We start from the raw sequence: 17,916 nt of genomic DNA on the forward strand, positions 1-17,916 counted from the left end.
CCCCGCTAGAGGACACGAGCAGATCTCTGCAAGCAGATCTCAGCAGGAGGCAGAGCAGTCCAAGATTTCCTTTCACTTCCCAACTCCCGACCACAGCATCCTCCATTTCCCCCTTCCTCCCAAACTTATGTAGTTGTATATGTGCCTTGGGTCTTAACCAGCTCACCCTCTCTTCACAGCCACCAATGAGAACCACGGACTACCAGAGGAAGCAGCTTTTATTGAAGAGTTATCTCCAGAAACCAAAAAGACTATGCACCCACTTTCAGCCCTCCCAGCCTTTCTGGATCTCACACTGCTTCACCTGCGGAAGGCATACAAATTGCCCCAGTCCTTCCCCTCCCTGTGTAGCCTTAGGAATTCTGTAGCAATGCTGTTGTTTCTTTTTTTCAGCATGCCCGATGCAGCTACTTAGTAACAATTATGGGTGAAGTGGTATGGGGGGGAAGCGGTTGGATGAGTAAGAGTGATGCACAGAGAGCAAGAATGTAGCCTATTAAAGGTCCCTCTGTCCTGCCTCAGTGGCTTGATCTTTCATTGGCTGCATTTCTCTTTATGCTGAATCACGCCCTTCTGAATCAGATCGGGGATTTCCACTGCCAGCCATGGACCCAGCTGCAATACAAGGGAGACCCTGTCAGATTACGACTACTTGGTCAACATCTCTTGTTCCATCAGAAGCTCCTTCCCAGAGAGATTCTATGGGAACATGCCCAGGGAAAACACTGTCACTCCTTGTTTATTCTGAGTTACTTTTCTTACATTGCTACGTGCCTAATTCCTCCCCCTCCCCTTATGCATCAAATAACCCAAACTTACCCCCAGAGCCATAAGATGAGCTAGTCCAAACTTGGGCACATTTCTGGCCCACAAAGGCTTAAAGTGATCAGTCAGGCATATTTTGCCACCCCTGTGAGAGGGACAAGAGGAAGACGGTGTTGACATGTAAAGTTTACCATAAAGCACAGTAGCCTCTGGGAAGCACAAGGTAAGTAGTAGGGAGCAGAATCAAGCGCAAAGTTAGCTAAGTACTTTGCCCAGACTTGACAGAGGGAGGCCAGAAGGCCCTGTAGGCAGGCCAACTGTGGGAAAATTCCAGACTCAGAGTTCTCTCCTAAGTCCTCTTTGGCCTTTTCCTGTCTCCTGTTGAGCCTACCTGTACATCTTTGCTGTTTTACCATCCAGTTCAGGGACTGCAATTTCTGGAGCAGTAGTAGGATATGTGATAGGAATCTGGAGAAATTATAAGGCCTTAATGAAACAGAAGCAGGATAGAAATGAACTAATCTAATCAATGCCCATTTCTTGGTTGAGCTGAAATGTTTGACACCCTCCACTACCTCCCCCACCAAAGAGTGTGTACACACGGGAATTCTAAATATGGAGATGAGCAGCTGTAATCTATGCTTGCTTCAAACCTCAGCATTTCCCTCCCATTTTAAAAGCTTTCTTTGATCCCCTCAAGAAAGGTTAGCTTGCTAACCATCACCTCCCCTTCCACTAACCTCCATACTTCTCATTCCATCATACTCACATCAAACTCAATGTCAAACTCATATTTGAGCAGGTCATGGATGTACCAGCATTTTCCAAACCATCTGTAACAAAGACCAAAAAAAAAAAAAAAAAAAGACCAAACCTCAATCCAACCTGCCCATTCTTCTGGGAAACTCATGGGATGGGAATTAGAGAACTCTGGAGCTGTGGGAGCGGAGGCAGCTACCAGGAGGCAGGGAAGGCCCAGCGTGAGCTTTGGGACATTACAATGCTCAAGCCACGTTAAGATTCCCACCCCCAAAACTCCCAAGAGGGTCTGCCTACCGAGTCCCTTCCGTGTTGGACTCCAGTCGGAACCAATCATTGTCCGCATTCTTGTTGTTCTCCACATACTAAAAGCAGAAAATGAGGTCTTTGAGGGGGAGAGTTGAGACCAAAGGCAGTCCCTCTTCCCTCAAAAGAAAAGCGTGTGATTACTTTCTCCCTTAGTATGTACCCAGCTTTTCTTTCTTTTAAAAAATTTTTTTAAAAATTTTATTTATTTGACTGGGAGGAGGGGACACACGCAGGGGTCATGGAAGAGGGAGAGGCAGGCTTCTCACTGAGCAGAGAGCCCCACACGGGGTTTGACCCCAGGACCCTGGGATCATGACCTGAGCTGAAGGCAGAGGCTTAACAACTGAGCCACCCAGGCGCCCCTGTACCCCACTTTTCTGACAGGAGGAAAGCTGAAGACAAAGTTACACTGGTAAGTGGGAGACTTGCTCCGAGAAGAGAATAGGATGGTTGGGTCGCACTCGGTTTAGCAAGGACAAAAGATGACATCTCCGGGATTGTCTTCTCACTTCTGATCGTGTCTGCCCTCAGCCCTCGACTCGTTTTACGGTATCCTCCTCCCTCCCTGCAGAGCCTCAGAGCATCCTGGCTTTGACCAGTACCCGCGTGCTGGTGATTCCCGACTCTTTATTTTAATCTAGACCATTTCTCTCGGAGCTTCAGACTCTAGTATCCAATTATATACTGAACTTTCTAACTGCATTTCACAGGTACCTCAAACTCAGGACTTCCTCGTGGTTCTTCAGACCATTTCTCTATGGCGTCAATCTCAGATGACAGTATTAGCACTTCGCTCAGTAATGCAAGCCGAAGAGTGGGAATCATCCTTGACCTTCCCTCTCCTCTCCTCTCCACCAAACCTTCAGGATGTACTGCTGATTTTACCTTCTGAACGTTCTTGAGATCTACCTCTTCTAGCCTCACAATAACTATTCAGTTGGGGTCATCATCTTTCTTTTGCCTGGCTTAATGACAGCTGCCTAATTTGTTTCCTGCCTTCAATCTTACCTCTTTTAATTCTTTGTTCCTCTCTACTCACTGTGATTGGTCTAAATCCAATCTGAGCACATCACTCCTCAGCTTAAGATACTTTAAAGGTATCCCAGCACCTTCGAGGTATTCAAGTACTCAAGTACTCAAGCCTATCTCTCAAGCCTTGTCTACCACTCCCTGCCCTACGCTTGATGCTTTAGCAACTCTGAACTACTTATGTTTCTTTATACACATCATGCCATTTGTAACTTCCATGCTTTTGCTCATGCTATTCCTTTTGCCGTGAACATCCCCCTCTTACCCTGTTTATCAGGCTAACTTAGGTTTACCCTTGAAGCTCAAGCACTGCCTCTTTTATGAATCCTTTCCCGACCAGACCCAGGGTGATTTAGGAATCTCACCTTCTGCCCTCAGAACATCCTAGCCATCCCTCCCTCTCTCTCCTCTTCATGTTATAATGATTTGTTTCATTTATCTCAGTAGGTTCCACCCAATTCAGCTTTGGACCCCATCCCCAGATGCTAGGTGTACACATGGGGCGGGGGTGGGGGGGTGGGGGGGGTGGGGAGGTGGGGGGGGGTTAGTGGAAACAAATACTCGTGTCAGGAGAGCTGCTGGCTTTTGAAACAGGCAGAGGCCACCGCGAGGAAGACAGACCGTCTTCTCTTCCCACAGAAGAGAGATTTGCCGAGAAGATGGCTCATTCCTAACTGTGAGCTCAACTCCTCAACTCTCTGCAACTAACGCTTACTTTACTTTTCAGGCCTAGCGTGCTTCTCTCACAGGAACGGTAAAAGAGGGAACAGAGAGAAACGACTGGGACTTAGGGCCCCAGGAATTCCTCTGGACCACCTCCCCTACCTCCAGGAGACAGAACACCTGAAGCCAGAAGGACACGTCACCTTCCGGGAGGACGTGCCCCCCAAAATAACAGCTGTTTGGGCCGCACCGGGGCTCCTAAACTGAGTTTCTTTGGCCTCCTCCCTCCCATACCTCCTTAGATCCCCCCAGCCCCACAACTGTCCACCTTCTATGAATCTGGGAGTTAAAGTTTATAACCGGAAGCGACTTCCACACGGAGCCTATTCTTAAGGACACCTGATTACCCGCAACCCTTCTGCGACGCGGCCGGCCGCAGAGGCACAACTAACCCGGATAAGAGACTGATATTCCTCTTTGAGTCGCTGCACCCACAACTCACGATCTCGAGGGCCGGCGTTAGTCTTCAGCACCGGGATCTCGGACACCACACGCCGGGTGGCCTCGTCGGCCATGTTGGACGAGGGCGCAAGGAAAATGCGGAAGTGGTACTGCCTGCAGTCTACGCTCCGGGGGCCGCCATCTTTACTATGGGAAGACGGGGTGGTTTGGGCTGCCTGAGGACTTCCTTGAGTGCGGTCTTTATTTTCCTGTAACGAAAGTAATTTGTCACCTGGTCACTTGCTTGTGGGTGCCACGGGGAAAGCAGAGTGAAGTTGATTGCTCCTTAATATGGTACCTAACATTTGAAAAAAACCCGCAGACTGACTGCCCAAAAGGTGACTTCCGCTCATGCTCAGAGACGTGATCTCCGAAAACTCGGAAGCCTTCCCAGACTCGGCCGGGTTGTTAGATTTTCGGCTGTTCGAGGCGCCGTGCCAGGCGCTGTCTTCCTGAAACGCGCTGTTCACAGATTGAAGAAGGTTCGTTAGCTTCCGTGTAGTGTGGCTCAGAGGCCACCCGATAGAAGGGCATTAAACTCGTGCTAATTGTTGGGAACTTTGGAGAATCAAAGTATAGTAGACAGGTTGGGTCCTGAGGAATTAACAGTATCGAATTAGAGAATTCTTAATCAGGGCTAAAGGAGTTGAGGGGTCGCAGGAAAAGTTGCCTTAGTCCTGCCTAGACTTTTTTTTTTTTTTTTTAACTCCGGAATCAAATCCCCTAGTGAGGATTGTAGTACACGGCGCGCAGTAGGTACTGGCAATGCTTTTGCAGAATTTTGTATCTTCCTGTTGCTTTTTCTACCTAAATACATTAGTTTTGGCTTTAATTTATATTTCAATGGAGAAATATAGGTCAAAGGGTGCAAAATTTCTAATAAAAAGAATAAATTCTGAGGACCTAATGGAGAGCATGGTAACTATAGCTAGTAACATACTGTTACATATTTGAAAGTTGCTGAGAGGTTTATTCTGTTAATCATCCAGCCTGTAGCAGTAATTTTGGATATTCTATTAATCATCAAATTCTGTAGTCCATCTCCAAAGCTATATCTTAATTATAAGCATGCTATATCTTAATTTCTAATGGCTGTAACTTCCAGGACAGTGTTGAATAAACGTTTTCAGAGCACAGATCCTTGTCTTACTCTGATTTTAGGGGGGAAAGCATCATCTTTTTTCATTAAGTACGATGAGAGCTGTAAGCTATTCAGATGCTCTTCATTGGGTTAAGAAAGTTCTTTCTATCTTGGTGTGAGGGTTTTTATCATAAATATATGTTGCATTTTTTCCAAATGCTTTTTCTGTGTTCATTAGAATGCTATATGTTACTTTCTCTAAAACATTACATGTTGGGGGTGCCTGGGAACCTCAGTTGGTTGGGGGTCCGACTCTTGGTTTCAGTTCAGGTCTTGGTCTCCAGGCAGTGGGATCCAGTGAGTGCCTGGCACCAAGTCGGCTTGTCCCTCTTTGTCCCTCTCCCTCCACATCTTGTGTTCTCTCTCTCTCTCTCTCTCAAATAAATAAATAAATAAATGTCTTTTAAAAAATTATATTGGAGAAAGCTAAGGCAAAACTTTATAATATCTCACTAGACACCACTCTTCAAAGTGAAATAAAAATTCGTCCGCTTTCGGGTGTAGGCACTGTTGTGTGGTATAGAGTACAGAGATTTGGAATGAGGCTTTTGATTTCATTGTCACAAGACTTTGCTGATGGGGTGAGGGAACAATGGAGAAATACAGGTCAAAGGATGCAAAATATCTAATAAGAAGAATAAATTCTGAGGACCTAATGTAGAGCATGGTAACTATAGTTAGTAATATGGTATTGTATATTTGAAAGTTGCTGACAAAGATGGAAAGACATAGTCTTTGGTGGGAAGAAACTTATTTGTAGACAATCACCATAAAACAAAAAATCTCTGTTCTGGAAACATACAAAATGCATTCTGAGTAACAATGCCTCAGAGAATAGGGTAAGGCTGATGTCATTTGAACTAGAACTCTTAGGATGAGTATACTGGATACACCGACAAGGAGAGAGTGGGGGAAATCTGTCATTCTAGAAAGACAGCACAAGTAAGGCAGGAAGGCAAGAGAAAATATTTCATATGAGGGATCACAAGCAGGGGGAGTGGGAGAGGAAGAAGTACATCCTGCTGAGCAGGGAGCTGGATCATGACCTAAGCTGAAGGTAGACACTCAACAACTGAGCCACCTAGGGGCCCCAAATATTTGCTTTTGAATAGCTAACCCATGCACCTGCTCAAAATTCAAAGGTACAAAAGGATATAGAGTCAAATGTTAGTCTCCCTCTTATCCCATTCCTTGGCTGCTTAGTTCCCTTCTCCAGGGGCCCCCTCCTCCAGCTAGTTTTTTGTACATCCCTCCAAAAATATTCTATGCACTAATCAATATCTATACACATATATACTCTTTTAAAACTTTTACACAAATGGGAGCATACTATACATATTTCTGCACTTTCCTTTTCTCACTGAATAATATATCTTGGAGGCTGTTCCATATTAATGCATTTAACACTATCTCATTTTTCTTTTCCTTCTCTCTTTCCCCCCTCTTCTTCTGCAGTAGATACATCCCACTGTTGGGATCTACCACCATAAGTTATTCAACCAGACCCTAGTGAATGGATAGACTGTGTTCAGTTTCATGTTATTACAAACAGTTCTGTAGTTAATAGCCTTGTCCACCCACCATTTTGCACATGTGCAATAAATACTCAGATATGGAACTGTTGCCTCAAAAGATGTGTGCATTTTAAATTTTGTTAAATATTGCCAAATGGCCCTCTATAAAGATTAAACCAATTCGTATTACCATTGGCAATTAAAAAAATAACAAGGTTTCCTCCAAAACAAAGCATTTTTAGTAACAGTTGTTTTTGCCAATTCCTTGATTGAAGTGGAATCTCAAGATCGTTTTTTGTTTTGTTTTGTTTTAAATAAGTAAGCTCTGTGCCCAACGTGGGGCTTGAACTTGAGATCTCAAGATCAAGAGTCACATGCTCTACCAGTTGAGCCAGTGAGGCCCCCTGGCTAAGTGTCTTCTGAGAGGTTTAGCATTCATTTGTATTTCCTCTTTTCTATAAATTCTTATATCCTTTACCTCTTTTCAATTACTATTCATTTTTTCTCAGTGATTTGTGTGAGGGTTTGTTGTTATTGTATCAAAGCAATTAGACATTTGTGATGAGTTGTAAATAATCTTCCCAGTTTATTATCAGTCTTTGCTTCTCTTCACGGTATTTTTAAAGATTTTATTTATTGTGGTATCTGGGTGGCTCAGTCATTAAGCATCTGCCTTTGGCTCTGGTCATGATCCCAGGGTCCTGGGATCATGCCCTGCATCAGGCTCCCTACTCAGCAGGAAGCCTGCTTCTCCCTTTCCCACTTCTCTGCTTGCATTCCCCATCTTGCTGTGTCTCTCTCTGTCAAGTAAATAAATAAAATATTTTTATAAAAAGGATTTTATTTATTTATTTGAGATAGAGCACACAAGCAGAGGGAGAGGGAGAAGCAGACTCTGCATTGGGCAGGGAGCTGGACGGAAGTAGGGCTCCATCCCAGGACTCTGAGATCATAACTGGAGCTAAAACCATGATGTCAGATGCTTTACTGACTGAGCCATCCTGGAGCCCCTTCATGATATCTTTAACCATGTATAAATTTTTCATATATGAGTTTGAGTTTATCAGGCTTTTTGCTTAAAGCTTCGGGTATGTCACCGTAATAGTCTAGATTATCCCTCAGGGCACTTGGCTGGCTCAGTGTTTAGAGAGAGTGGCCCTTGATCTCAGGATCATGAGTTCAAGCCCCACGTTGGGTATAGAGACTACACCAACAGTTACAACAACAAAAAGATTGTCCCATGTTTTCCTCTACTGCTTTTCCCCCTTAAAACGGAAATGGCTTTGTTTCTTGTGCCTTACTTAAATGATACAGAAAAATTAAATTAATTAATTCTACCCCAAGTGAGGCACCTGGGTGGCTCAGTGGGTTAAGCCTCTGCCTTTGGCTCAGGTCATAATCCCAGGGTCCTGGGATCAAGCCCCACATCAGGCTCCCTGCTCAGCGGGGAGCCTGCTTCCTCCTCTCTCTCTCTGCCTGCCTCTCTGCCTACTTGTGGTCTCCCTCTGTCCAATAAGTAAATCTTTAAAAAAAAAAAAATCCTACCCCAAGAGATTAAAAACTGCTATCATTTTGAGTATATATCCTTCCAGACATCTTTTTGTGCGCACTTTCTTTTTTCCACTCTCTTTGGATTTAATTTACTATTCTTGGTTCTAGAGATAATGCAAGCCTTGTACATTTTCAGCTTTTCTTTTTTCCTAATATGTGCACTTAAGACTACACATTTTCTTGTTAAAACACAGCTGTAGCCCCATCCTGTAAACTTTGGCACGTACTATTTTTATTATCATTGAGTTCCAATTATTCTCTAACTTCAGTCATAATTTGGGGAGTTATTTAAAATTGTTTCCTAATTTCTTTTTTTTTTTTTTTTTAAAGATTTTATTTATTTATTTGACAGAGAGAAATCACAAGCAGATGGAGAGGCAGGCAGAGAGAGAGGGAAGCAGGCTCCCTGCTGAGCAGAGAGCCCGGTGCGGGACTTGATCCCAGGACCCTGAGATCATGACCTGAGCCGAAGGCAGTGGCTTAACCCACTGAGCCACCCAGGCGCCCTGTTTCCTAATTTCTAAATAGACTTTCTCAGTTACCTTGTTACTGATTTGTAGCTGAACTGTATGAGAGCAAGAAACACTGTATATTTTAAATCCTCCAAAATTTGTTGAAATTTGCTTTATAGCACAATATGTCAGTTTTTTAAAATGTCCCAAGTGTGCTTAAAAATAATTTGTAGGGTTGGGGATGAGCTAAGTGGCTGATGGATATTAAGGAAGGCAGTTGTGATAAGCGTTGGGCGTTATATGTAGGCAATGAATCACTAAATCCTACTCCTGAAACCAATATTACACTATATGTTTATTAACTGAAATTTTTAAAAAATGAAACAAACAAAAAGGAAGATAATTTATAATTCGCAATTGCCTGTTACAGTGAACTATCTATGCTTGCTGAATTCAGTTTGCTGCTCTCCTTGTTTGTATCCGTACTGATTTTTTTTTTTTTTTTTTTTTTTTGGTCTATTGATTCTAAAAGAAATATTCTCTATCAGTGAGGTATGCTCTTTACCATGAGATGTGTTCAGTCTCCTATAATGACTGTAATTTGTCTATTGTTTTTTCCTTGTAGCTCTGTTCCTCCATATAATTTGAAAGTTTTTTTTTTTTTTGTTTTGTTTTTTATAATTTGAAAGTATTAAATGCATTTAAGTTTACAGGTTTCTGGTAAGTTGAACTTATTGATATGAAATGCCCTTTATTTCTAGTACTGGTTTTGGCTTGAAATCTACTGTATCTGTCATTACATAATTTTCTTTTGTTTTCTGTTTGCATGGTGGGTCTTTTGCCATTCTTTTACTTTTTCATTTTGTGCCCTTATGTTTTAGTTTCTAGTACTTTACATTAATTGTGATTGGCTATTAATGTATATGGAATTAGTTTTGGTGAAGGGTGTGATGTAGAGATCCAACATTTTTTCCCTAGATGTTGATTCAGTTGTCCTAACACAGATTCTTTGCACTGATCTAAGGTGACACCTTTATCAATATAAAATTTCTATATGTATTTAGGTCTTTTCACTTCTGTTCCATCAAGTTGTCCATAGGGTGTTATCCCATTGTTTTAATTATTGTAGCTTTGGAATACATTTTTTCTCTCTGGTTGGGCTAGCTTCTATTTGTTACTTCTTTATTTCTCCCTGTGAACTTAAAATATACTTATTTTATTTTTTTAAAAAATTTTATTTATTTATTTGACAGAGATCACAAGTAGGCAGAGAGGCAGGCAGAGAGAGAGAGAGAGAGAGAAGCAGGCTCCCCACTGAGCAGAGAGCCCGATATGGGACTCGATCCCAGGACCCTGAGATCATGACCTGAGCTGAAGGCAGCGGCTTAACCCACTGAGCCACCCAGGCGCCCTACTTATTTTATTTTTAAAAATCCTTTTTAAAAATATTTTTTATTTATTTATTTGACACACAGAGAGAGATATCAGAAGTAGGCAGAGCAGCAGGCAGAGAGAGGCGGAAACAGGCTTTCTGCTGAGAGCCTGATGCAGGGCTCGATCCCAGGACCCTGAGATCATGACCTGAGCCGAAGGGAGAGGCTTAACCCACTGAGCCATTCAGGCACCCCTAATTTTAAAAATTCTGCAAAGGAGCACCTTTGTGACTCAGGTGGTTAAGCATCTGCCTACAGCTTAGGCCATGGTCTCAGGGTCCTGGGATCACACCCTACATCAGGCTCCCTGTTCAGTGGGGAGCCTGCTTATCTCTCCCTCTGCTCCTCACCCCAACCGGCTTGCACTCTCTTTCTCTCGCTCTCAAATAAATAAATAGAATCTTTAAAAATTACTTTTAAAAAATCCTGCCAATATTTTTCTACAGATCATATTAAATTTATAGACAACTTTGGGAAAGTGACATCATTATATATTCATTCTCTCTATCCAAGAACATGATGTTACTTTCCATTTGTTCAAGTTTTCTTTTATGTGGGTAGCATTTTAAAATTCAGACAGATCCTGCACATTCTTGTTAAGGTTATTCCTAGGCATTTTATCTGTTTTGTTGCTATGGAGTCTTTTCTTTAATTACATCTTTAACTTACTGTTTATATATGTAAAGGATATTTATTTCTGCATGTTACTTTCCTCCCACTTAACTAAATTCTACTATTATTTGTAGTAATTTTAAAGTGGATTCTCACGAGTTGCCTAGGTAAATAAGATATCATCTGCAATAAAGCTAATTACATTATTATTTTAGCAATATAAAAATGTATATAAATAGCTACAGCTTGGAACATGAGGAAATGATGAAATATGAGGAGGAAACTTATTTCTGTTAGTTGTAAGTTAATTAATGATAAACTAAAATAGTAACAGGATTCTTAGCATTTTAAATGAGTTCAGGCCCTGGACACATGGTATTCTAGAAATCAGAAGTTATTATGTAAGTGATATTGTGTCCCCTTTATATAATCTAAAGAACTCACAATATGGCAAATGTCCACATTTTCAAAGAGGGAAATTCTAGATGGTGAATTCTGGAAATTAAAGAAAAGATTATTGGGCGCCTGGGTGGCTCAGTGGGTTAGGCCGCTGCCTTCGGCTCAGGTCATGGTCTCAGGGTGCTGGGATCGAGTCCCACGTCGGGCTCTCTGCTCAGCAGGGAGCCTGCTTCCTCCTCTCTCTCTGCCTGCCTCTCTGCCTGCTTGTGGTCTCTCTCTGTCAAATAAATAAATAAAATCTTAAAAAAAAAAAAATAAAAAATAAAGAAAAGATTATTGATTCTTAGTAAAATTATGGAGGAGTTATTAAAGAGTGATCTACGAGCAATGGGAAAGAAGGCTGTGGTTTCCAGATGCCCACGGTCATCCAGGCTCCCAGGGTGTCGGGTCTCTCTTGCCTTTGGACTTTTTGCAGGTGTCCTCAGCCTAGGATACCCCTCCCCATTCTCCGCAAGATACTGGCTCTGTCTTGGCCCTCTGGTCTCCGTTTCCATGTCACCTCAACAGGAGACCTTCCCAGATCATTCATTTTCCTGTTGCAGCCTCTGTTCCTTTTCTTCATAGCCCCTATCTCAATTTAGAATATTTCTCTTTCCTTAGTGAGCTCCATGAAGACATGTCTGTTTTGTTCACCACTGTGTGTCCCTCCTGTATGCCTATCACAGCATCTGACATCAGTAGATGGTTATCATACTTATTAAATAAACGACTGAATGACTTTCCTTGCCCGTGTTACTAGAGTTTTGTTTTTAAGATTTTACTCATTTATTTCACAGACAGAGAGACAGTGAGAGGGAATACAAGCAGGAGGAGCAGGAGACGGAGAAGTCCGCTCCCCACTGAGCAAGGACACTGAGCAAGCACACTTAACGACTGAGACACCCAAGTGCCCCTAGGGTTTTTTTTTTTTTTTTTAAGATCTTTTTAAAATTTATTTGTCAGAGAGAGACAGAGGGAGAGAGAGTGAACACAGGCAGACAGAATGGCAGGCAGAGGCAGAGGGAGAAGCAGACTCCCTGCCGAGCAAGGAGCCCGATGTGGGACTCGATCCCAGGACGCTGGGATCATAACCTGAGCCGAAGGCAGCTGCTTAACCAACTGAACAATTTATTTGCTTTGAGAGAGAAAGAGAGAGAACATGAGTGGGAGGAAGGGCAGAGGGAGGGAATCTTTCAAGCAGAATCCCCACTGATCAGGAAGCCTGCAAAGTTGGGGGTAAGGGCTGCAGCTGTAGGGCTCAATCCCACAACCTATGACCTGAGTCAAAACCTAGAGTTGGATGCCTGACTGAACCACCCAAGTGCTCCAAATCTTTTTTTTTTTTTTAAGATTTTATTTATTGGGATGCCTGGTTGGCATCAGACAGTTAAGCATCTGCCTTCAGCTCAGGTCATGATCTTGGGATGCTGTGATCCAGCCCCGCATTGGGCTCCCTGCTCACTGGGGAGCCTGCTTCTCCGTCTGCCACTGCCCCTCTGCCCTGCTTGTGCTCTCTCTGTCTCAAATGAATAAATTAAAAATCTTCTTAAAAAAGGATTTTGTTTTCGAGAGCATGAGCCAGAGCATGAGTGGCCGGTGGCGGGGGTGGGGGTGTAGGGAGGGGAGGTAGAAGCAGGCGCCCAGCTGAGCAGGGAACCCAATGCCAGGCTTGATCACAGCACCGCAGGGCCATGACCTGAGCCAAAGGCAGATGCTTAACCAACTGATGCCAGCCAGGTGCCTCGCCAGTGTTACTAAATTAATAAAGCTAGGAGAATGTCACAGACAGTATTTTTTTTTTTTGTTTTGTTTTGCTTTTTTGTTTTTAAAGATTTTATTTATTTATTTAACACAGAGAGTGAGGTCACAACTAGGCAGAGAGGCAGGTAGAGAGAGAGGGTGAAGCAGGCTCTCTACTGAACAGATAGCCCACTTGGGGCTCGATCCCAGAACACTGGGACCATGACCTGAGCCGAACGCAGATGCCTAACGACTAAGCTGCCCAGGCGACCCCTGACACATTCTTTTAGAAAGACAGAAAATGGGCTGGAATATAAAGCATTTTTTATTTGACCAACCAACCAAGAACTGATTCTCTAATTAGCAAGGGAGGTTGGCATAAGAGAGGGCTCTTTTGCGGCAGGGCCTGTCGGATACCAGTGACTCAGAAGTTGTCCCCACGGGGGCAGCAGAGAGCACTGAAAAAGAACCTGGGAAGTTTCTGAAACCAGGGAGAAGGGTAGCACCTAAATATTGGGTAACATTTATAGAATACTTACTATGGGCTGGGCTGTATGCTAAAGCTCATATGTTAATTTCATATAATCATTAAAATAATGACCTATGGGGTGGATGTTGTATTTTCCCTTTTACAGATGAAAAAAGCTCAGAGAAATTAAGGAACTCGTCCAAAGACTTATTGGTTAAAGTCAGAGCAGGGGAACAAAAAAAGGGAGCCGGTTAAGGAGCGTTTTAGGAAGATCATTACGATTCAGTGACGGTGGCCCTCCTTCTTCTATCCAGGAGCGAGGAGACACCGGAATTCTAGCTTAGAGTTTGGCTTATAGTTGGGTTTGAAGCTGAAATGAAGTTTGGAGCTAGTCAAATGTTGGGTGAAAATGAGTAACAGGAACAGCCTGCAGTTCATGGGGATCCAAGAACAAGAGAGAACAGAAAGGTAAGCTGCTGTAGGATGAAGTTCAAGAGTAAAGGGGACAGGGATATGGGAGTCAGAATGGCCCTGGAAGGGCGCCTGGGTGGCTCAGTGGGTTAAGCCGCTGCCTTCGGCTCAGGTCATGATCTCAGGGTCCTGGGATCGAGTCCCATATCGGGCTCTCTGCTCAGTGGGGAGCCTGCTTCTCTCTCTCTCTCTCTCTCTCTCTCTCTCTCTGCCTGCCTCTCTGCCTGCTTGTGATCTCTGTCAAATAAATAAAATCTTTAAAAAAAAAAAAAAAAGAATGGCCCTGGAAGAGTCAAGAAGATACTTAGAACAGTGGGTTGTTAACAGTGGAATCTTTTTTTTTTTTTTTAAAGATTTTATTTATTTATTTGACAGACAGAGATCACAAGTAGGCAGAGAGGCAGGCAGAGAGAGAGGAGGAAGCAGGCTCCCTGCTGAGCAGAGAGCCCGATGTGGGGCTCGATCCCAAGACCCTGAGCAGAAGGCAGAGGCTTAACCCACTGAGCCACCCAGGCGCCACAACAGCGGAATCTTCTTTAAGGGAATGTCTGTTCTGTAAAGATTTTAATTTTGGCAGAGCTGGGGAACAGCGTGGACTGGGACAAGCAGTCCTAACAGAGCATTCAGATCAACAAAGGTACAACAACTACTATTTGAATTGGTACGATCGTTGATTTGGAAAAAAAACATTTAGTGGGGACACAGCAGCTATCTGGAGCACTGACATGTAGCTGAGAGGGAAAAATAGGACCAATAAGCAGAAGTGACAAAGATAGAGATTTTCCCAAGTTCAGAAAAAATGCTTTCTAATCACTGAGCATTAGCGAGTTAAGAACGAACAACAGGCAGGACACAGTGGAACTGGGAGCACGTGAAAGGTTACAGACGGCACCGAAGAAGAGACAGCTGTGGGGACAGTGTTGAGAAGCAGAGGAGGAGGGGAATCGGATCAAGCTGAAGCGGCCCGTGTCGGAAAGCCAGAGGGATGATTTCTTGGCTGAAGCTCCAAGGAAGGGCTACGAGCTCAAGTCAAGGAACATCACAGCTGTCTGCGTCCTGATGAGTCTTCCTCCGGGAAAAACCAGGGAGCATTCTGTGAAGAACACCCGGCTGGAGAGGAGGCTGCGTACAAAGGAACAGAGTTCCGGTGGGCTCAGGGGGAAATGAGTGGGGTAGAAATTCCGACTTTGTCTAATGGACGCAACCTTCGAAAGCAGAGGCTGTTCATCTCCAGACAACTGTGCTTTCATTTTCTTGCAAAACTCATTCCTCCTTGAAGCCGATGCCACTGGCTCCTTTACCCTTTAGCCCTCATGCTTGTGGACATCAGCATCTTGTTCAGTAACCTCTCAGCCAGCTCTTCCTCTCATTCTGGGTGGTTTTAGGAAAAGCTGTATGACTCCTAGTTACTTCTTCTTTTTTTTAAAATGAATTTATTTTTATTTACATGTATTTTTTCCCTAGTTACTGTTTGACCTTCTCAACTCCAACCTATACTTTAAATTCCTTATCTTCATCAGTTCTTGCAACACAGGTCTGTCTTTTCTTTTTTCTTCCTTTTTTTTTTTTCTAAAGAGCTAATCCAGCTCCAATTTATTTTTTATTTTATTTTTTCAAGTAACCTTTACACCCAATGTGAGGCTTCAACTCACAATCTCGAGATGAAGAGCTGAATGCTCTACCCACTAGGCCAGCCAGGCACCCTCACACAGGTTTTTCTTTCTTTTTTTAAAGATTTTATTTATTTATTTGGGAGACAGAGCACAAGCAGGGAGGGAGGGAGAGGGAGAAGCAGGCTCCTCGCTGAGTAGGGAGCCCAATGTGGAACTCAATCCCAAGACCCGAGATCATGACCTGAGCCAAAGGCAGGGGCTCAACTGACTGTGCCACCCAGGCACCTCCACCCCGCCCCCGCTCCGGTTCATCTTGATAGCAGCTTCAGTGCCATAGTAAGGATCAGGAGAGGCAGCACTGGTGGGGTCAGAGGTGGCTTCAAGGTCCCTTGAAAGACTGGAACTGGCAGCCATGATCCGTAAGGGCAGAACAGCACAGGGCTCAAATCCCTCGTAATATCTGGGGGAAGGTTCACGAGCTGGATTTGACCAAGCTTCGAGGAAAATTAGGTCTGGACCTAAAGCCACCTTTCCTATTAGCTGCCTTTCTGGGGATATGTGACACTTTTAACAACTCTGATCCTCTTGAAACGCTCTCTTCCTGGGTGCCTGGGTGGCTCAGTTGGTTAAGCATCTGCCTTAGCTCAGGTCATGATCCAGGGGTCTGGATGGAGCCTCCAGGCTGGCATTGGGCTCCCTGTTCAGCGAGGTGTCTGCTTCTCCCTCTTCCTAGCCCCCCCCTCAAATAAATAAATAAAATCTTAAAGAAAAAAAAAACACTCTCTTTCCTCATATTCTATAAGAATCGTCACTTAATTTTTATTCTTCTCATTGGCTGTTCCTTTTCAAAGATTCTCCAAGGACTCCTCTTCACATATTACAAATGTTGGAATTCCCCCAGAGCACTCTTCTTAGCCCTCTGCTGTTCTCTGGAGTTTGCCCAAATCCACGGCTTCAAGTGCCACTGAAATGTTGGTGATTCAGAATTTCTGGCCTATACATCACTGGAGTTTTAAAAAAGTAGCTTTCTATAAAAGTAATATATGTACATAGTAAAACAAATTCAAACAGTGAAGATGGATCTAAAATAATAAGTAGAAATCTTCTTCCTTCATCCTCCCCAGGCCCATTCTTCATGGTGACTTTAAAAAAAATCTTGTTTATTTGAGCGAGGGCATGAGTGAGCCAGAGGGATCGCAAGACTCTGGTATCATGACCTGAACGGAAAGCAGACACTTAACCGACTGAGCCCCGAGGTGCCCCCATGGTTAACTGTTAAATGCCTGTGTAAATGTGCCATCTGTATTCTTCTACTCATGCTTTTCTTTCCATTTAGTAATTTCCATTTAATTCTCCCTTATTCAGATCTGTGTATTCAATTGCCATTGGTACCATAGGTCTGACTGTCCCACAGGGGATCTAAAAGTCCTCCCCTTTTTGTGGAATCCTGACTCATGCTACACCCTACGGGCTAGCCTCTTTTTTACAGTCAACACCATCAGAAAACTTTTTCTATATTGTCCATTTCCAGTCACTCGGTTTACTTCACTCTGGTTTCTATCCCACAGTATCTCTGAAACAACTTTCTCCAAAATTACCAAAGGACTTCCTCTTGCAATACCCAATGGACACACTGTAACCCTAACCTGTTACCTTTAACCCTCTGACCGGTTTCCCTGGTACTTCACTCTTGGATTATTTTTTCCCTTTCTGTCTGCCCCTTTTCAGTGTCCCTTTCTCTGTTTTCTGCCCTCATCTCATTCTCCAGATGCAGATACTCCTCTCTAGACCGTCTTATCCACGTCCCTGGCTTCCACACCTATGTTCACACGCTCGCTCGCGCACGCGCCCCAAACTTTGGGGCTTCCAACCCACGTATCTCATATTCGACTGTCCCATGAGTGGGTATCTAAACTAATAGCTCCCCTAAACTCATCCTCTCTCCCCAAACCAAAGAAAAAATGGCATCACTTTTCTTCGGTTACCCAACTCAATACACTGGGGACTAAGCTCTGCCTCATCCCCATTTCCGATGTTTCTTCCCATCCGCAGTCTCCCTCCTCTGGGTCAGACCACAGCCGTCTCTCGCTGGAGAAGAGCTTCCCAACTGTTCTGGCCCCTAACTTCGTTCCGTCCTACCCATTCTCCCCACTGCAACCAGCGATCTTTTAAAAATGCAAATACAGTTGTTCACTTCCCTGCCAAGGCTCTTCAACGTTGACTCGCTGCCCTTCGGGTAAAATCAACGCACTGACAAGGCCTTGCGTAATCGCTCCCTCCCATTCTCACGGGCCTCATTTATTACCTCCTTTAACCAACACGCCGCTGACAGCTCCAGGACGTACCCGGCCCCCCAGCCCCGTCTCCCGCCAGTCCGGGAAGCGGGCGCTTAACAGGCAAACGCTCAAAGAACGAAATCCGAGGGGGCATGCAGGCAGCACTTTCAGCTCCGGACG

The 17,916-nt window shown here is 43.9% G+C and overlaps 1 protein-coding gene across 1 annotated transcript; it reads right to left on the reverse strand.

The window, feature by feature from the left end:
- Positions 1-200: 200 nt before the first annotated feature.
- On the reverse strand, positions 201-17,889 carry UFC1 (ubiquitin-fold modifier conjugating enzyme 1). Its single transcript, XM_059146533.1, has 7 exons — positions 17,766-17,889; positions 3,978-4,235; positions 1,822-1,889; positions 1,535-1,598; positions 1,157-1,233; positions 820-910; positions 201-615 (listed from the first exon to the last, which is right to left on the reverse strand). Exons 2-7 carry the CDS (start codon positions 4,098-4,100, stop codon positions 535-537), a joined length of 504 nt encoding a protein of 167 aa, XP_059002516.1. The 5' UTR covers positions 4,101-4,235; positions 17,766-17,889; the 3' UTR covers positions 201-534.
- Between the last annotated feature and the right edge of the window lie 27 nt (positions 17,890-17,916).

The sequence above is a fragment of the Mustela lutreola genome, chromosome 14 (genome assembly GCF_030435805.1).
Source record: "Mustela lutreola isolate mMusLut2 chromosome 14, mMusLut2.pri, whole genome shotgun sequence".
Taxonomy (NCBI): domain Eukaryota; kingdom Metazoa; phylum Chordata; class Mammalia; order Carnivora; family Mustelidae; genus Mustela; species Mustela lutreola.